The sequence below is a fragment of the Pan paniscus genome, chromosome 15 (assembly GCF_029289425.2).
Source record: "Pan paniscus chromosome 15, NHGRI_mPanPan1-v2.0_pri, whole genome shotgun sequence".
NCBI classification, from domain to species: domain Eukaryota; kingdom Metazoa; phylum Chordata; class Mammalia; order Primates; family Hominidae; genus Pan; species Pan paniscus.
The window spans coordinates 59096803-59118334 of record NC_073264.2 but is presented as its reverse complement, the minus strand read 5'-3'; the positions used below and the strand labels follow the sequence as shown (position 1 = coordinate 59118334).

Genomic DNA, 21532 nt, shown 5'->3' with positions numbered 1-21532 from the left:
GTGGCTTTCTCACTTCTCTGACGCTGGACTGTCCTGACACCATGCCTTGGGAAGCACGTCAATACTAAGGCATGCACAATTCAGAAGTACGAGGGAGTTGATATCTGTGAGGCCACCCTTGTCCATCAAGGGGGATGAGGATTGATGAATAACTGCTCTCTTTTCCTCTTTCAGGCAGACAGTTTTGAGTTGTGATTTATCAAGTTTCTCAGAAATCCTGTTGGAGCCAGTCACTTGTAACAGTGGCCACCTTGATAATGCATCCTCACTAATCCTTTCCCTCCTTCACTGTTCCCACCTCCATCCTATACTCCTGGTCCCTGAGATCACATTTCCAAACAAACTACTGTGTTTAAGCTTTTGTCTCAGGTTCTGTTTTTGGGAGAATACAAACTAAGATAGAGAGAAGAAGACAGGCTAGGCTAGGGTACAAAGCAAGGGAAGAAACTGTGATCTGGTATTAAAGTACAGGGATATTTTGGGACATCAGAGCTTAATTTAGTACTATGATATTTCTAATAATGAAGTGACACATTTAGGCCACATGCTTCCTTGTTAGAAACTCTATAACCAGAGAATATAGCAATTTTAGAGCTGGAAGGATCCTTGGATCTCATTTTTAGCCTATCTTTTATTTTAAAGAAAAGGAAGTTTGGGCTGTGAATATATTCCAGTACATCTGATAAAAGGGATTACACTATGTCAAATCATCCATTACTAACCAAGATAACGATGAATATTCCCCCAAGTGTAAAATTATAATCTAAGAGTTTAGAAGACAGAAAAATAGGCAAAACAGGGTTAGGATAAGGTTGAGTGAAGGTTGACTTGTGCTCAAAAAGTATAAGGGCTGGGAGTATTTCAGAGAGACCAAAAAACCTTCCCAGGAGATAGATTTCTCTTGGAACTTGTTAAATTTTGGCCATGAAAGAAGGGAACTAATGCATTCTGCATGCCAAGCACTTGACATACTTAGCCATGTGAGGTAGGCATTATTACCTCAATTTCTATGTCAGGAAGTTGAGGCTCAGAGGTTAAATAACTTTCTAAGATGACTTATAATCCAAGTGCTTTTGCTTGTATTCTTTCCCTTCCACCTCACCATATTTCTTCTGCTAAAGAGGAGACAGAGTTTCCTCCATCCCCAGCAGTTCCAGAGTTTATAGGCGGCCTTGCTAGGGCTGTAAAAATAGTCCATTAGAAGTAGGAAGAGATCGTGGATCATTCCTTCTGGTCCCTCCATCCCAAAACTCCTATAAAAAGAAGAACTCGAGTTTACCTTGAAGGCTAATTTAATACACTTTAGTTTCTACCTTTACCATTTCACTTCTCAGCTAAAAATTTTTACCAGAATGCTGGTTATAACTTGAAAACATTTTATTTAAAAAAAAACAAAAGTTCCTACCAAAAGTAGAGTAAAAAAGAATTTTTTTTTGCAGGCAAGATGATTGTATGAATCAGAGTTAATGAAAATATTATTTACCAATCAATGTCAAATTTAAAAAATCACATTCTTAGTGCTTTTGATAGGAATTTATTCATTTGTTCAATACGCTTTTTTTTTTGTCTAGAGCTGCACTGTTCAGTGCAGTAGGAAGTAGCTACATATGGCTATTTAAATTTAAATTAATTTAAATTAAAATTTAAAATTTAGTTTCTTAGTCATACTAGATTCATTTCAAGTGCCCAAATAGCCACCACACATGGCTAGTAGCTCCCATATTGGACAAAGTGGATATAGAACATTTCCATCTTCACAGAAAGTGCTAATGAACAGTTCTGGCTATGCTGGACACATTGTTAAGTTCTGGGGATACAGCAAATGAATAGATATGGTCTCTACTTCATGAACTTACATTTTAGGGGAAAGAGAGAGACAAAAATATGCAAATAAATAAAATAATAATAGATGGTAATTTAGTCTTACAATGAAAATCTATTGTCTGCTGAGTAGACAATATTAGGAGCCAACTACTTCATACCCTGAGGTCACCTGAGGGATGTGAAGAAGCGGTTGAGAAGAGCATTCAAGGCAGAAGGAACTGCAGGTGCAAAAGTCTTCAGAACTTACCATGTTTCAGTGAGGGGTAGAGAGAATGAGGGCTTTGGACATCCTGGGAAGAAAACTGGCCATCAAAGAAAGGAAACCATACAAGGAGGTTGTGGAGAACAGCTTCATAACGATATTTGGGAACAATAGTTCTTAAGTTGAGTGTGCATTAAAATCACCTGGAGGCCTTCCTATAACAGATTGCTGAGCGCCACCCCGGAGTTTCTCATTCAGTGGGTCTGGGTAGGGCTTGAGAATCTGCATTTCTGACATGCTCGCAGGTGATGCTGATGCTCCTCATCTCAGGGTCACACTTTGAGAACCAGTGACTACCAGATTTAGTAGATGAAGAAAGGAAAGCTTGGAAAGATGACCTCACTAGTTCTAGTCCCACAGCTAGTTAGTGGAAGAGACAGAAAAGGCAGAGGTGGCAAGAGAGAAGAAGGCATAGCAGTAGAAAGCATGAGATCGTTTTCAAACTCAAATCTTCTTCCCTGGGAGGAGACACGTGGAATCTGTGCACTGAGGAAATTTTGATGTGGTTCTAATGGCAGGCAAGTAGGAGCTCACCTTTGCGTGATTTATTAGGATCTGAGTTTGTTTATATATGGCTCATTTCAAAGGATTTATTAATCGAGAGCACGCTGGATATAGAAGCAAGTATATCATTGACTCAGCTGACTTGAGCCCTCTCCAAATTTTAAAAACCTTATCATATAGAATATGCCTGCTGTGTGGCTGCTTCGTGCCTAAGGCAGCGTGCCTTGGAAGTGCTTGTGGATCAGCTTCAGATACTATAAAACATTCCATCACTTTTAAACATGACTGTCCCCTCCTCTCCACACCCCCTTTCCTGATGGAAAGGCTACTACCTGTTTCACCGCAGGCTTGGGAGGGACACGTCATGATGACAGATAACATTTGAACAGCTGCCTGCAGTTTAGTACCATGGTTCCAAAGATGGCTGCAGACAGATAACATTTGAACAGCTGCCTGCAGTTTAGTACCATGGTTCCAAAGATGGCTGCACACTAGACACACTAGAAGAGTGTTTAGAACTAACCCGCCCAGGGCCCACCCCTAGAGGTTCTGCTTTCATTGTTCTGAATTAGGTGCCATATAACAATATCTAGATCCCACTGTAGGGGTGATTGTGGTCAGCTAGCCTCTGCAAGACAAGCGAGAGAATGTGCCTGGCCTGAATTAGAGAAAGTCTCCCTGCTAAGCTCCTGGGCCTCTGGACAGGTCCTTCTCACAGTGGCCCTGGCTATTCTGGGAGAATGGGGGCGACCTTGACAGTCTCGGGAGAAAGTGAGGCCCGGGACTCGGCCCTGACAGTGGATCCTATTTGCCGAAATGGTAGCATCTGAGAAAGGACAGAGGATTTGAAATGAGGCGCTAGATTCCTCTTTCTGTGTCATTGGTGGCCTTATTTGGTGCTTTAACCAATGTAGATAGTGATGTAAAATGTGGGTTCTGGAGTCAGACTGCCAAGATTCCTAATCCCAGCTTTACCATATTTAGCTGTGCTAACTGGAGCAAGAAATTCAGTTTCTGCCTCAGCCAAGGGTCCTGGCAGGAAAGAGATGATATACTCAAATAATGTTACTGAAGAGAGTTTAACAAAGGGTGTGGGAAGGTTAAAGTAACCAGCGAGGGATTGTGAAGTCCCCAGGGAGTAACAGCAGGGGAAGCCATTGTCACCTTTCTGCCTTCAGGGACAAACGGGGCAGGAACAGGGTTACCTGAACCTAGGGAGAGCCATTGTGTAGGAGGGGCCCACAGAACTGGAGCTTTGGCTGAAGAGGAGGAATGCAGCCAGCGGTAAAACCGGCCCAACAGGGACGGAGGAGGAGGAGGGATAAATGGCCACACCTCTCTTCTGACTTTGCAGCTCAAGCCACTGCCTCCCATTAGCCCAACTCAACTGGAACCACAGGGCAAAAAGGCCCTACTGATGCAGTCACAGAGGCCAGTCTCCTGGGAACACAAAGCAGTACTAAGAAATGAGCAGAACACATATCACAGTCAAATTCAGTATTACCACCCCAGATCCAATAAGCCTCTGTGTTCTTGTCTGTAAAATGGGAATGCTAACAGTAATGGCATTTCCCTCGTAGGGCTGTTGTAAACATTAAATGAGATGGTGCATGTAAAGTCCTGAGCACAGTGTCTGGTCCATGGCACATGCTCCATTATGGCCACTGTTACTATTACATTAAAGGTGACTACTTGGCCTGCAGGAAGGGACACCTCTTTTATGGACTGTAATCCTGACTCCAAGAGGCCTACAGGCAGAGCATTGCTCCACTCTTAGGCTGAGAGGCTCCTCATTACAGAAGAATCCAGTTAGGCTTGGGTCTGGTCACACATATGGACTTGCAGTCACAACCAGTGAGTAAGACCCTGAGTCAGAGGAGGTGACAGCAGCACTCTCTCTTCTTCCTCACTCTTGTTTTTGGCCTTGTTGATGTTCGATATGTCAAGATAGATGAAGGCTTAGCCTGTCTGATGGACATGACCAGCTTTATTTATAGACTGAAATTCTTTAGGGTGAGCGTCCCATGGTCCTGGTGGGTGATGGGGAATCACTTTCCTTCCCTGAGGAATGAGAAATGAGCGTGTGCATGGAGATTGGGACCACAGATTCAGGCAACAATGGCTTCTGCCACGAACAGTTTTTCTCACCTTCCTTTTCTATTGATAACCTCCTGCCAGCCTCACCATCCCAAGACTGGGCCCATAACCTGACCTGGCCACTCATAATTCTCTTGGAGCTGAGATTGACTCAAGGTCCCAGAGATGACAGTTTCCTCTTTAATGAAAGGGTATGTAGAAAATAATCTCTTGGTCCCTTCCAGATTTAGAGTATTGGGAAGTTAAAATAAACAACAGAAAAAGAAAACTTTAGTTTAAATCTCCCAAATATCAACCACAGGACTTCTTTTTCGCTTGAGACAATATATGCATAGTGATTAAGAGAGCAGGCTTTGGAGTGCAAAGACCTGGTTTCCCATCCTGGTTTGTCACTTAATGTGACCCTGGGCAATTTTTTCTTTTCTTTCTTTTCTTTTTTAGACAGGATCTCACTTTGATGCGCCGGCTGGAGAGCGATGGTGTGATCACGGGTCACTGCAGCCTGGAACTCCTGGGCTCAAGCAATTCTCCTACCTCGGCCTCTGGAGTAGCTGGGCCTACAGGTGCATACTACCACACCTGGCTAATTATTTTCTATTTTTTTGTAGAGATGGGGTCTGACTGTGTTGCCCAAGCTGGTCTCAAACTCCTGGGCTCAAGCAATCCTCCCACCAGGGCCTCCCAAGGTGTTGAAACTACAGGCGTGAGCCACTGTGCCTGGCTAGATTTCTTTATCAAAACTCCTCTTCGTTTATCTGTGAAGTGGGGGTAATTGTTGCACCTTCTCCCCCAGAGCTCAGCAATCGGAAGTTATGTAGGAGTTGGAGTAGATGTCATGGGGATGGCATGAAGGTCATAGGGAGAGATTAAACAAAATCATGTATGATGTTGCTCAGCACAGCTCCTGGGACATAGGAAGCATTTCAACCCATTAGCTACTATTTATTATCTGCTTTTTTAAAGAACCTAAAATACAGAGATGTCTGTGGAAGTGCACAAAGCCTCTCCCAGCCCACAAAGTTCTGTGTGGAAAAGGTCACAGAGGTTTCAGCTGCTCTTCTCACCCCAAGATAGAGTCAAGGCCAGCGTTCGGATAGCAACTACAGTTTGCTTCAAAATGTAGCATGATCCAAGAAATAGAATTTGTCACGTTTAGTAGGATTCAGCCTGACAAGGTTTTGACTGATTAACCGTGTTTCCCAAGGTAAGAGAAAGTAATCACTCTGCCAGGGTCCTAGTAGGAACTAGGTCAAGGAGAGCTCAGTCCTTCTCTCTGTGTGATGGCCTTGAGAGAGATGGCTCTGAGAGAGCAGGCAGGAGCAAGCTGGGGGTCCTCATCTGGTCATACAGTGGAGATGCTGTGATCCTGTTACAATCACACTGTCAATATGTCAGCCCAAGACCCAATCCTCTGGCTCTTGCTCAATGGGAAAGATGCAGCTTCCTTGGCCCAGAAGGAGCCTGGAGAGTCTGCTGCAAGGCGTATTCCCACTGCATAGATTGGATTCTTTTCTTTTGAAATGGCTAGTGTTCAAGAGTCCTTCATCCAGTTAAATTATTCTTTTCTTTTTGAGACGGAACCTTGCTCTGTTGCCCAAGCTGGAGTACAGTGGCACAATCTCGGCTCACTGCAACCTCCGCCTCCTGGGGTTCAAGCGATTCTCCTGCCTCAGCCGCCGGAGTAGCTGGGACTATAGGTGCGCCACCACGCCCAGCTAATTTTTGTATTTTTAGTAGAGACGGGGTTTCAGCATGTTGGCCAGGATGGTCTTGAACTCCTGACCTAGTGATCCGCCTGCCTCGGCCTCCCAAAGTGCTGGGATTACAGCTGTGAGTCACCGTGCCCGGCCAAATTATTCTTAATGTTATAGCTGCTATTAGGTTGGTGCAAAAGTAATTGCGGTTTTTGCCATTAAAGGTAATGGAAAAAATTATACAATAGGAAATAACTATATAATAGGAAAAGAAGACACAGAGGAAATCATCTTTACCACCCTGCTACTCCTATAATGTGAATATTACACTTCTTCTTGTTCCCTTCGGGTCTCTGCTCAGATGACGACCTAGTTTTTATATAGATGAAACCATTACAGAAATTCCATATTGGATTTTTACTTTATTAAGCTTTGGAAACACTTGTCTCCTTTTTATTTTCCACGGTAAGAAAAAGTGTGAGCCCTCTGTCTGAGTTTGGCAGGGCCAGCCTTGCTCTGGAAAGTGCGTGGCCCGACATCCAGCAAGGCCCCAGGCAGTTCTGCTCAGGATCCTTCTGCTTCCTAGGAGCTGGAGACAAGCTGGCGGTGTTTCTCGAGCGGCTCTTCTTAAGCCGGATTAGTGATTCACAAAGTGATGATTGTTGCTTTCAGAGTTGTCCCCTGCTAGATCCTGTTCCCTCCCCACTGCCAAACCCTCTCACCTCAGTTGTGAGGACATTTTAAAAGAAACTGGGGGTATTTTTAGGTGAAGGAGCTCCATGGATTGGCATTTCCATCGTTTTAGAAATTGCTACTTTGCTTTGTGTATAAAATTTGATTTCACTCTCTTCCCCTCAGTCTTCTTGTTCTTTGCCTTTCTTCAAAATAGGCATCTGGAGGCTTCCAATCTGAATATCAGATCCTGTCATCTCTGTTGAGCTCCAAATTGTCCTGGAAGCATAGTTCCATAGTGAATCTCTAGCCTGCCTTTCCCGCTGAGAAGAGACACATCTTGTAGATTTATTCTGGCTTTGGACACTTAGGACCACCCTACCCCTGGGACAGTGGTTGTAGCAGTAGCAGTTATACCCACTAGAGAGCTAATTGCCTGATGATGTGGGGCCTCCTGAGAAAGCTGGAGAAGGGACCCTGGGGTGACAGGCCCCTAGAAATAGACTCTTGAACAAAGGAGGGTGAAGGCCTCCTATTCCCTTGCAGAAGAAGAGACTACCAGGAAGGCAGGGCGCTCACCCTGCCATCTGGCTGAACTCTGCCAAGCTTCTGGATTCAGAATGAACTCAATAAAGGGGCCAGCATGTGAACCCCAAGTAGGTGCCCCATACATCACTCCTACTGGCCCCTGAAAAGCTTGCTTTCCCCAGAGGTGGTGATAAACCTCAGAGCCCAGAGTGGTTGAGTTTTTTCTTTTCTTGAGAGGCTGGACATAAGTCTAGTTTGTCTGAGACAGCCAAGTTTTTGCCTGTCATCCTTGCAGGTTTATTAATAATTCCCCTGTGCTCTCAGAAGCATAAATGATGCGATATAAGTGATATGGTTACCCTAGGTTTTGATGATCCCTGTATGAGACTAAGATGTCTAACACTGACTGAGAAAGTTGTCACATTTGGAGGAAAAAAGTCTGTTTTCATGGAAATATCTATGAATCTGAAGTTCAGAGACAATGGCAAAGAGGTAGCCACAGTGATGCCAAGCCAGGAAGACTGGTGTCCCTCTGCTCTTGCCCATGAGACTGTAACTCTAAAGCCAGACTAATCTGTATCAAAGTTGTGAGTTGTTTTTTTCAGTTTCCATGAACCCCAGGTTTCAAGTTTTGTAACCTGAGCATGCCCAGACAAACCCCGTATGCAACTACAGGAGAAACTTAAGTGCTCAGACCAAGGATGGGGACCTCATTAAGAAGCAGATATCACAAGGCATGATCCATGATCCAATCAGATCAAGCCCTGGCATCACTCCATGGTATGATCCAGTCAGATCACACCTCCTGACATCACCTCACTGCAAGATCCAATCTGATTATGCCTCATTGCCCTCTGCCTGTGAAACCTCTTCTAGCCCCCAGCTTAGGGAGACAGATTTGAGCCAGACTCCTCCTGTCTCCTTGCTTGGCAGCCTTGCAGTAAACTTTTCTTTTTACAAAAGGCTGATGCCTTGGTGTTGGCTTTCCATTGCACGTGGGCAGACAGAGCCAGGTTGGTTTGGTAACAATAGCAGAGCCTGAGCAGCAAGAGCATCCAGCGTCTGGGGGCGGAGCCACAGCAGTGCCGGAAACAAGAGTCCTTGAATAGGGCCAGCAGCAGCTGGCGGTGAGGATTGGCAGTCACCTATTTCCCATAAATGGAGAGAGAGGAGCTGATTGAATTAGGATTCAAAAAAGACTCAATGGGGGTGAGGCCCATGTAATTTTGGGGTGGTACTCAATGTCGTGACTTTCCAAGTAGCCAGTGTGTCCTCCAGAAGCAAGGGTATCATTTAAATAAGAGTGCAGGCACGTTCTGCACATGTATCCCAGAACTTAAAGTATAATAATAATAAAAAAAAGAAAAAAGATTTTTTTTTAAAAGAGTGCAGGCTGTGAGATTTAACGACCCCGCCAGGACCATAGCACCTGTCTTCTGAATTCTAGCACCATGTTCTTTCCATTCCCAACAATTATCGCTCATGATCTGGCTCTCCTCCTCTCTGCTGGCTAGCCCCAGCTGCCCTTTGCTTCTGCTCATATTCCCCCTCTTGGCTCTCGTTGGCTTTTCTGAATCAGAGGCAGCATAGAACAACCCTTCCTCAACACAACAATGCTGGTTCATCAGGGAAGTTGTGAAGCAGAACAGCTGTGGACACAGCTGGTGCCTGGAAGCCCTGTCGGCAGTGTCCGGCTCTGTTTTTGATGAGGGTGTACTTTTCAGGAGTCAATACCTATAACTTTTTAGCCACACAGCATCATCAGAACATTCCGTTGCTGTTGGCTGTGGTGGGGTTCTGGAAGCCATTTTGTCAGGCACAGCGTTTCTGTTGCCCTGGCTTCCGACAACTCAGCATTCCCAAAGCACACTCTGTCTCCTCCACTCACAGCTAAAAAATCTGCCCTTTAAAATGTCTCCTCATGAAGTAGGAAGCGCCACTTTTGACCGTGTCTGCTGACATGGTTTTTGATCTGGGAAAGAGGGTGAGGAGCCGACTGGAAGCATCACTTTCTGGGATGTCAGAGTCTCCTTGGAAGAGTCCTAATTAAGGACTCAGAATGATTGACAGGTGGTGGAAGCTCAAGAAAGCACACTTGATATGCAGCAGAAGACAGTCTCTGAGTTGCAAAAAACCTGGCAATTGGAGACCTTGAAAAACTTTTGTAAGTAGTACTATAATTTTGTTCTTTAGCTAAACATTTATAAAAAGGCTCTTAAATGGCTGCCAAATGAACTCAGAATGGGCATTGTTTGTCTCTCTTAAATGGCATATAATTTGGTAACAAGTTTATTATTTCAAATATAATTGAATTTATTTTCCGAACTATATACAATCTTGCTGAAGTACAGTCTTTGAAGGTATTCCTTTGGGGTTAGGAATCTGCAAATTGGGAAGTTTGATTTACCACCGTGGATAATAAAAGTCTGACAGGAAGGCAGCTCTCCAAAACATGAGGGGATGGAGAAAGAAAATTAACATTACAACATTCCTCCTTAGCTCTGCACTTATACATCCTCTATCCCACTTCATTATTTTGAGATGAGAATGAAGTCATTTAAAAAAAAATATTCAAATTACATGGCTACGAAATCCCATCCATAGCACAAGAACAGCCTTTTTACCAGCCTCACCATGAAGACGCTCAGACTAGTCTACCTGAGCCTCAGTTACTTCATCTCTAAAATGGGGGTAATATCAATAAGCACCCAAGCACCCATTTCCCACGCTGCAGAGACTGTGCTAAGTTTTTCACGTATATTTTCTTGTCGAATCGGATCAATGTTATCAGTCTCTGCCACGTGGGAAACGATCACTAAATATTATAATTCTCCTCAAGCACGGTAGGATGGTCTGGTTACACATGTTCAGAGGACAGAAAACAAGAAACCAGTTCAGAAAACCAGAAACCAGTGACATTTTTGCTGCTACAAGGTGTCGCTGGTGTTCCCAAGTGCCCGGGCTGTTGTCTTTGGCTTCAGTGTGGGAAGGGAGCTCAGAGGTTTGGCAACAGCCTTCCAGGTGTAGGGAATAGAGGCGAATCCTTTTTCTCCATTGATGCATACAGCCTTCCAGGTGTAGGGAATAGAGGAGAATCCTTCCCCATTGGTATGGTTGTTGACAACACTCTAGGCCTGGGATCCGAATAACACAGCTATTTTAAAGCACCTTCCAAAAGAACTTCCTGTGATTATGGAAGTATTCTATATCTGGATGGTCCAATATGATAGCCACTAGCCACATGTAGTTATTTAGTTTTTGAAATATGGCTAGTTGTCCATAGAACTCAATTAAACATTTTATTTAATTTTAATTGATTTAAATTTAAATACTAGTTGCATGTAGTTAGTAGGTACCATTTTGAACAGTGCAGCTTTAGGGATACAGCTTTCTTTGCCTAAACCACACATACATGTACACAAACACACCTAGCCATTTTCCTGATGTGTATGCCCACAAACCAGGTGGAAAGGTCAGAAGGGGTTTCAGAGTCAGCCACATGCTATGCTTGAAATTCACTCTCTACCAAGACCAAAGAATCAGCTCAGCTTCTTTCTGCTGCTTCTTGCTGGGGCTGGAGTTCAAGCTTTATAATACCCGGCAGAGAAGCTGGAAGGATGGAACAAACTAACAGCCCAGAGGTGCTGCAAGCCCAGCCTTCCTCGGCAGGACCCCACCAGAACATTTTTCTCTCAACCTTTCCAAGACACCCTGTTCAGGCAACAAGACTGGAGGAAGTCCCATTTGCCTCCATCCTAACACCCACCTTGTTTCTAGCCTCAGGGTTCCTGACAGCTAAAATTCCAAGTACCTTAGTCTCAAGGTCCTTAAGAGACCTTGAGAAAAATAAAACCATCTAAGATAGGTATATTTGTCTAGGTCTAGGCTGTTCAGTCTTGGCCATAGTCACATTATTACAATATGATCCCATTTAAACCTCATAACAACACCCTAAGGAAAGTATTTGTTTCAGCCTAGACTCTAGTCTAAGCAGAGTCTGATACAACAGCTTATGTCCAGGTAGTTTATTTGGTAATGGAATTGGAGAAATCAGGTTTTAGGAACCAAGTGGGTGAGGAAGGAAGGAAATAAAGCAGTCACGTGTTGGTAAATGTTTATTAGCCAACTTTCTGGAAAAAGCATTAACCCTGATTATGACATTTACTATTTTCCATGGTGTAAATGCTCTGACCATGCCCAATTTCCATTGCTAAATGTGGAGTTGGGGAGAGATACGTACAATCGGCTCCCCTGAGTCAGTGTCAGCTGACTCCAGCAACTCACAGGGAAAGCCAGTGCAAAGGCATATAAATGAATTGGCTACTGCTGTTGCTGATTGCTGCTCAATTCTGAAGACACTTCTGAGGAATCTTGGGAAGTGCATCTTAGCACTGGCTTCCAGGGTCAAAAGGAAGAAGCCTTTAACTATCAGTTTCCCTCTTGCATTGGTCAAGGTTAGCTACGTGGGCATTAAGTTCCCTGCACTCCTGGGGTGTGCATGCATGAAAGCTGAGTAGATTTCTTTGCATGGTCTAGTAGCTTCAGAGGAGTCCTGAAGCAGGGAATGAGAGGTAAGAGTTTTGTGGCTCAAGACAAGGCACTACCAGGTTGTTTCTGCATGACAGTGGCTTGTGTGGAACCAGTCACTGTGACAGCAGCTGGAATAAGAATTGAGACTGAGAGAAAACGAAGTGTTCAATATAGTCCACCTCTTGCATTACTCATATTGGCTTGTCTTCCCTCCTTTCTTTCTCACATGAAGTCCAATCTATCATAGAGTCCTCTTCGAATTGCCAGCCAGCTACAATATCTGCAAACTTCAGGTTTAGGGAACAAGCTGTGATCTCTGCTGCTGCGGTTGTTTTCAGAGGTCATAATTAATAACCACACTTCCCTCTGCTGCGACCCAATCTTTGTTTTCCTCACTCTCAGCCAGCCTGCATTGTTATAGGTTGCTTGCCTGCTGGATTGACCCAGACATCCATCTCTGAGGGATGGAGTCCTTATCTAACTTCTTTTGTCCAGTCATGGTTGTTGCAACTGTCTGTTCACAATATGACAGTTAATAAGACCAGCAGATGTCCTATGAATCCCATGGGTTCCAGACATACTCCTTCATGCTCCTATTGTATGGTAGCAACCTTGCTCTTTCTGGCAATGAGGACTACTCACTTCCACCAATACAGTATCTCCTTTCTTTGTTGGTTTAGAGGCGAAAGGAGCAAACGATGACCAAGAGGTAGTTTCAGCTTCAGACTCAGTGGAACCTATTCTGTGTCCCCTGATTTTCAATTTCATGGATCAGGATGTATATTTTGGAAGAGCTTAGGTTTGCAGGGTGAGAAAACATAAATTCTATAAATGGTTCACTGTAAATAAGGTAATAGAGGCCAAAACTACTTCTACCTTTTAATTTGTTTACCTTTGTATTCTAGTTATTAGTCTGGCACATAAACAGCATTTTGGAAAGTAGTGTTCCAACCCTACAGGTTAGTGTGCCTGAGTTGGTGTCACAGCTGAGCCTTTAACAAGCCATGTATACCATTCTGTTAGATGACGTTAAGACCAGAAGATCCTACGGTCATGTCTACATTAGCCCAACTTCTTCACCATAAATTGGGTCACTTGGTCTGAAGCAACATTGTGCAGGATACCATGCAGATAGGGCAGATATTATGTAAGCATTTGGGTGGTGGGGCTGGCATAGGCACTGTGGGCAGGAAGGCAAACCCATATCCAAAGTATGTGTCAATTCTATTACATACAGATCACAGCTGTCTTCAGAGTAGAAGTGGTCCCATGCCATGAGGTGGTTGACCTGTCTCTGAAAGGGATGATGCTCTATAGAGGACCCTGTGTCAGGCTTTTCTCAGTAGCAGATTGACTCTTAATAGTGAAACAACTAGATCAGCCTTGGTGAGGGACACAATCCTTTTGGTCCCACAGAGAACTCTTATTCCTCCCAGCAAAGAGCATGTCTCCTCAGAATGGCGCCCACTGATGGGCATGAATGCGCGATACAAAGATTTGTATACTTCTGTGGGTTTATTCACATGCCTTTTCTCCAAACTTTCTTTTCTCTAATCTTTCATTTTTGCTCCTCCCTGAATCCTGACCAACCAACCAAACCAATTACCACTGGCCAAAAATACAGGTATATATGTACCTCAGACCCCTTCTTCCTCCACACACAGTGAACCACCACATTTTGTAGTCCCAGTTCTGTCCATTGAGAAGATTTCCTTTCTGCACTGTCTTTCGGGGCCACTCCTGCCTGGGGGTTTAGAGCAGAAGTAGTGCATTTATAGTCAGCACTCATCTACTGAGCAGACCCATCTATGAACTGGGCCTGAGAATCTTCCTCTTCCATTGGTGCGACTGGAGGAAAGATGTCAGTAAAACAAAGGTTAAGTGCCATGAGACTTGGGATCAGTGGTTGATAAAATTAATTTCTGCCTTTGGAACGTGCTTGAGTTTGATCCTGAATGTACCATTCTGAATGAATGTACCATCCTGAATTCTACAGTGATGCATTACAGCTGCGCTCAGGTGACCATATGATTTGATGGATTGTAGTCAATCACTTTCTATCAGTTCCCAGTAGCTCTCCAGGAGGGTTTTTTCCTCCAAAAGGCAAACGTTTCTTTGTCACAGAAGGCATGGTATTGCTCCAGAACCCTAATTCTCCTATTGGGTCTTGTCAGACTCGATACACCATCCTTAGCTTCTGCGGATGTCTCTAGCTCATGATGTATCCATTGGGCCATGTGGTTCAAGCGGCAGAGCAGCCTGCACCACACTTCATCTGCTGCAGTCCTCTTTTTCTGTAACCCCACTAAAAACTACGTTTATATAACTAAATCTAGTTATATAAATTAGAGCACTCAAATCCAAAAAAATTCCCCTAAGCACTATATCTTTTTCATGGTGGTCAGGATTACAAAGTACTGTAGTATTTTTTCCTTCACTTTAGGTAGGATTTAACCAGCATATCCCAGATCGCTCTACCTCTAAATACTTCAGCAATGTGGCAGGCTCTTTAATCTTTGTGGGGTTTTTCTCTCACCTCTTAGCACATATATGTCTTACCGAGGCATCTAAATTAGTTTATTTCTTGCTCCCTAGGTGTAATTGGCATTGATGTTATCCATATGGTGGACAAATGTGATGTCTGCAGAATGTCAAGGCAATCAAAGTCTCTGCAGACTCTACTGTGAGAGAGAACCCTCAGATAAGACACAATGAATGCATACTGCTTTCCTTTCCATGAAAAATGTGAACCTCTTTTGATCTTCCTTACTGATAAAGGTTGAGAAGTATGTACTTGCTAGACAGTGGCTATATACCAAGTGTCACAGGCCGAGTTGATTTGTTCTAGTGAAGACACTATGTCTGGCACAGCTACTGAAATTTGGGTCATCATTTAAGTTCGTGGTTGTCCATGGTTCTCTGCCATGATCTATCTGGTTTTCGCAGGGAACAAGCAGGTGACTTGATGGCAACTGCCAGCCCTATGTGCTGTAAGTCTTCAATGATGTCTCTAAGTTCTGCAAGTCCACTTGGGATGTGGCATTGTTTCTGATTTATTATCTTGGCTAGGTGTGGGAACAGTTTCAGGGGCATCCACCTAACTCTTCCTGTTACAATGACTCTTATTACTTCATAGGTCAGGAAATCAATGTGAAGGTTCTGCTAGCTATTAAGAAGTGTATTGTGATTATACACTTATAAACAGAATTTCATTTATCATCTGGCCTCCCCCAGACCCCAGTCCTTCCAAGGAATACAATTGCATTTCAAGTAGCGCAGACCTAGATATTTCCCTTTCCCCAGTATATCATTGCCCTAGCAAATGGACACATGTACCTTTGGGGAAGGTTTAGCAGGAATATTTATTTTATTTATGGTGTTGTTGCTGTAGGTTCCTTCCTAAGCAGACCTAACCTTCCCTTAAATCAGTGGGTTCTAAGTCTCTGTACTGACTTAGATTTGGAAATGAGGTGAGAGACCATAGTTTCTAATTATTCAACTCATGCAGGTTTCTACACTCCTGCTCTTTCATTTTATAGAAGTCAGGTAATACTCTGCTTACTCTCATCTATCTTCCCTCCTTGCAACACTACAATCACTACAGATCCCTGGTATTCAAGGCACCCTGTTGCCACTCTAAGTCTTGCTGACCAGTATGATAATGACATTCACCTTGCCTCTGACAATTATGCACTACCATTTGCCATTCCAGAATCCTTTTAGTTCTACACTTATTCTGTAGAGCCCATCTCAATGGCACATTTTTTCAATTTTCAACCACAACCTTCAAAAGACATCTAACAAAGCTTTTCAGATATTTTAGAGCTCCTCTCTGCAGTGCATTCTTTATTGGCTTAATGAAGAGAATGTTTTCTGGGCCATCTAGATTACATTCATTTGGTGGGTTTTCAGGTCTCACATAATATGTCCATTCTACATTTCCATTTTTCTGAATTTTTCTACTCCATCCTTAACACTCTGCCAAAGCAGTGCCAACATCTCCATCTCATTTACTGGAGGTTATGTAGTGTCCAAGCTGCAATGAACCAATCCAGCAGTGTGTTAGAACAGTCTCCAGGTGTCCCATACAAAAGCATTGTGTGAGCTTTTCCCACGAGTGGTCTTTCTTTGTAAAAGTGAAGAATGAAGCTAAGGCATCTGGGAATGTGTGGGGCCCTGAAAGCCTAAAGATGGAACCCCAGTAGTTTACTTCTTAAGAAGCAGAAACTTCCTTCAGCTTACTAAAAGAGGTAGGGTTTGGTATCAGGGTAGCCCCATCAATTGATGGCTTTGCCAGTGGAGGGGAAGCCACTTGTTCCTGCTACGTAGGATTGTAGCAAGCCTCTCTGGGACTCTGGGAATTGCAAGAAAAGTGGTCAGTGTTACCAAATAGTCACCTCAATGATCTACTCTTTATGTAATAAACTCCTGTTACTCATGGACAAGCACCTGAGAGCTTTAAAATGGCATCATTGTTTTGGTTAGAGAATACATTAGCTGAAAGTTATTTACTTTGAGAATCTTGAATGAATTACTGCTAGTAATTTGCATATAAATGGAGTCAAGTAGTTGTAAACCACATTTCTCCTTCCCTTTGCAGTCCTGAAAAGTCAGCCTCTGAGGCATTAGATTTTGATGCCTAGCTAGGGTTAGGAAATATTTTCATATGGTCCATCAAGCATAATGATGATAATGAATTCTTATAAGGTACTTACTGTGTGCCAGGCACTTTTTTACATATATAAAATCTGTTGAATCCCCACAACCCTGTGAAATAGATATACTATTCCTATCCTCCTTTTACAGATTTTCCTTCATATTCCTTTTTTCAACACTTCTTAAAGGTATCACAACATCAGTGAAATGAGCAGGATTGGTGGGGGCTAGGTCTCCCACAGGAACCACCCAGAGGATAAGTCCTATAACTGCCCATTCTGAAGCTCTGTCCCCTGAGTACCCTGAACCATTTGATGTCTTACTTCTCATTTATCTTTCCCTTGGATCTAAGCAAGCAGTAAATATTTAAGCTGGTAGATACTTGTCTAGCAGCCTGTCTGTGGTAGATTAAAGAGGGCCACAGGTTAATTGATGTTCTTCCTATTGAGAGATGAAGTCTAACTCCCCATCTTTTGAATCTGAGCTGGCTTTAATGACTTATTTCAATAACATAATGTGGTCAATGTGTTGCTCTGAGACTTCTGAAGCTAAATCAAAAGAAGCCTTGCAGCTTTCATCTGGGTTTCTGGGGAGTACTGAGCTACCAGGTAAGAAATTTGACTGCCCCAAGATTGCCATGTTGGGGAGGCCTTGGGTAGGTGCTCACTTGACAGTCGCAGCTGGGCCAGTCTTCCACGCAACCCTACCAAGGTGCCAGACATGTGAATGAAGCTGTCTTGGGTCCCTAAATGAGCCCATTGCCAGATGACTACCACCAAGTGACCTCCATTGAAACCACATGAAACAGAAGAATCACCCCTCTAAGTCCTGCCTAAATTCCTGACTCACAAAATCATAAAATTTAATAAAATGGTTGATGCTTTAAGCCACTAACTCTTGGGGTAGTTACTACACAGCAATAGACAACTGGAGTACTCTCCGTTTTGGAGAGTGATGGTGATAGTGGTGGGGTTGGAGATGACAGAGGGTGTGGTGGGGCAGTTTGGGCTTCAGGGAGTATATACGTACATACCTCGAGATGTTCTGTTACCCTCATAACTGTGTTCACCACTGAGTTTGTGGCAAATAAGAAGAGAGAATGCTGATGACTTTCAGTTCTAGACATGAATCCTACTTGAGGTCTGCTTATACTTCTTTTCTTGCAGCCATGAAACACTCCAATCCCCTCCCCCTGGTTTAGGTGATTTGTGGTGGGTCTCTGTTATGTGCAACCAAAAGAGCCTAAATTAAGACTCTCTAATGTCCCTCCCAACTGCATGTCCCAAGTCATATCCCATAATGCAAAAGGCTGCGATTGGGCCACAACATTCATTCCCCGGGTGACAGCATGCCCTTCCTGCTCCTTATAAGAAAACCTCCAGCAGGAAAACAGAACCACAGGGATCTGCGCCTCTCCCTTAATCTTTCCCTAGAAAATTGCTATTATAATTTTGGGAAGAAGGTAAGGTGTGTAGACCCAATTGAAGTGGTGATTTGTGGTTGCAATCTATAATTACTTCTAGAGACGAGGAAACCTAGTGAGTGATTACAAGCAGCCTCCTGGGTTCTCTGGCTGCCTGAAAGTTATGTCTTTCATATCCTCCGAGGCAATGCTTACATAAAGACCAATTATTCCCATATAATTACCCACAAAGAAACTTCCTGGCATGTAGCTGAAAAAGAAAGTATCACCACCATACAACAGGTAATGAGAATAGGGCAGAATAGAAGCTGTGGGCATCAAGGAGCCTGAACTCTCCCCAGCTCAAAGCTGGATAGCTAAGGGGACAGTGGTACTGTTTGCATGGGGCTTAGGGAACAGCTGATTCAAGTTCTATGTGTCTCATTTTACTAATCTAAAGAATGACTTTAATATTAGTACCTATTGCAGAACAGTGTTGTAAAGATTAAGTGACATGGTATATGCAAAGCATTAAGATCAGCATCTGTCACCCAGTAAAGGAACTCACAGTGAGCCTTCTCCATCGGCATTGTATTCCATGTCCATGTCAAAGGCTAAGTATAGGGTTTTGTCTACAGTGGTGGGTAGGGAAATGATTAACCTTCCATATGACTAGAGCATCCAGAAGGTACGAGAATGGAGGGGAGGATAAATGCCATGAGTGTGGCTACCATGCTCTCACTCTCCTGCCTGGCTGGGGCCATGAAGATGATTTGGCTGCTCTGGGAGAAGAAAGAGAAATGAGACCACTAGGCTGAGAGCCAGGAGACTGGGTTTTGGTCCTGGCTCTGCTATGAATCAGCCCCAAATCTCAGAGCCAATCAATAACTCCAACCCTTTGAGCCTCTGATTCTTTTCTATAAAATGAAATGTTAAGGTTTTTTTTTTTTTCCACTTCAGCATGATATTTTGATATAGTTCTTTCCTTTTTTTCCCTACCAAAGCCACTTACTATTTAATTACAGTATGTTCTGGTAGTTTATCTCAAAAATTTAGCTCAAATCTTTCCTGTTCTCTCCATCTCTTCTGTCACATTATTTGTCCAGGTCACCAGTATCTCCACCTGGACCAGTGCTGTAGCCTCTTCACTGAGCTCCCTGCTTCTGCTTCCATCCAAACTCTTTCCATGTAGCCTCCAGAGCAATCTGCTAAAAAATACCACTCCCCAGCTAAACACTCTCCCTATCATTTTTTCATATTTAGAACAAAATGAAACACTTCTATGATCTACAAGGCGCCATGGCCTGGCTTCTGCCTACATCTTTTTATCTGATGCTACTTTCCCCCTCTTTCACTGTAATCCAGTCCTGGCCTTCCACTAGTTTCTGGAACACATCACACTCTTTTCCACCTCATGCTGTTTCCTTTGCCTGTAATGTTCCTCATTATCCTTCATAGAACTGATCCTTCATAACCTTCGGTTTTCAGTTTAAACACAAGCCTCTCAGCAAGGCCCTCCCTAACCAACTGAGTTAAAATAGACTCTCCCATGGTTTTTCCATCTCGGCTTCTTGTTTGTTTTCTTCTTAGCACTTAATCATAATTTCATTTCCTTAACTTGTTTATCTTGGCACATTTGAAGTAGACAGTACAGCATTATTAACTATAGTCACCATGCTCACATTAGATGCTAGAACTTTCCCACCTTATAACTGAAAGTTTGTACCCTCTGGCCAACATCTCCCCATGTCCCTCACCCCTTAGCCCTGGCAACCACCATTCGACTCCTGCTTCTATGAGTTCAATTTTTTTAGATTCCACTTATAAGTGAGCTCATACAGTACTGTGTTTATTTTTCTGTGTCTAGATTATTTTACTTAGCATAGTCCTCCAGGTTCATCCAGTTGTAGCAAATGGCAGGATAATCTTGGGAAACAGCTGATAAACAGCTGAAATCAGCTTGGGTTAAGTTCTCATGCATAGTGACATTTTGGTTAGAGAACTAAGGTTACTAGCAAGTGACATGCTTCTGGCGATAGGGGGAGAATCCACCTTTTTACCAGCTTTTGTTTTTGTTTTCAGTTCATGGAGTAATGTACTCAAAGTTTATTAGTTTGAATCTATTTGATTCAGGATCTTTTAAAATTTAACAAGATTGAGTTGAGCTAAAATCTACCTATAAACTTTGAAGAAAAGATTTGCCAAGTAAATTTATAATTTAAACAAGATTGCAGGGATTGCAGTTTATCTTATTAAAGAGAGGAATTGTTTTGGTATTTTTAGAAGAACCTATGTACATTCTAATAATGATTGGGCTCATTTCAAATGCCTTAGTTAGAGAAGTACCAAGTCTGGCAAGGTCTGGATTGACAACTCTTTGTGAGTTATTAATTTTTGCATTGTTGTAGTTGTAAGATGGAAGTGACAGTAAGGTAACCCATTAATTTGGCAACTCATTAAGCTGAGTGTGGACCATCAATTAACACATAACAGATAAGAGCAAAGTCATCTCTGAGGGGATGGAATTGGTCCCAGATCAACAAAACCTAACTGGAACTGGGTTTAAGCTATTAACATATCTGGAGGAAAAAATGTCCTTCAGTAGGAGGATGGTCAGCATAGGAGCAAGGAAAAGGAGAATTCTCAGAGGTTGACCTTGGCAGTGCCATTCAAGTGCTGACTAGAGAGGCTGTCCTGGGTACTAGGACAAAAGCTCTACATCTGGGTCGAGTGGGATGCTGCAGAGCCCAGAGCTATCCAACATTTTTGTCATAGAGCCGACTCCCAAGGTCTGATTCCATGCTTACCAAGCAGCCTTTGTCCTAATTATAATTTGGCTTCCTTGGAAGATTTTACCTATGGGGGGATAAAATACTGGCTAGATCACTCCAGTATCCTGGGAGATATATTTCTTGTTATAAATAATTGATTCATAAACCGTTTTCTGTTATGAATGAGTTCTACTTCATTCATAACAAAAAAAATAGTACCACTGTTTGGGTCATTCATCACCCGTAGACTCTTTTAGCAAAAGACAACTGTCATGCAGGCTTTCTGAGCTGACAGGGCAGAGAGCACACTCTAGAATCCGGCCACCATCCTGTCTCTGACGGCAACTCCATGGCTTTCCGTTAGACCTGAATGGTTCTTAAAAGTGATGATCAAGCTGAATTTTAGAAAGGTGAAATATTTACTCATCAATCTCACTTCATTTTTATTTACATTTCCTCTTCAAGATAGGCAAATACATTTGCTCCCATTTTGCAGGTGGACAAGTTGAGAAATGAAGGTTTTCCAAAGCTAATTGGTTAAATTTCATGCTAGTTGATAAGTCAGGAACTATATACCCATTTTGTATTTTAT

General features: G+C 43.0%; 1 protein-coding gene across 1 annotated transcript in view; it reads left to right on the top strand.

Annotated features, from left to right (window-relative positions):
* The first annotated feature begins 9457 nt into the window (after positions 1–9457).
* Positions 9458–21532, top strand: part of SLC35F4 (solute carrier family 35 member F4) — a 420477-nt gene continuing 408402 nt past the window's right edge. Inside the window, exon 1 of the mRNA XM_055097636.2 lies at positions 9458–9745. Coding sequence (XP_054953611.1) covers positions 9682–9745 — 64 coding nt within the window. The 5' untranslated portion in view covers positions 9458–9681. The remainder of the gene's footprint in view (positions 9746–21532) is intronic.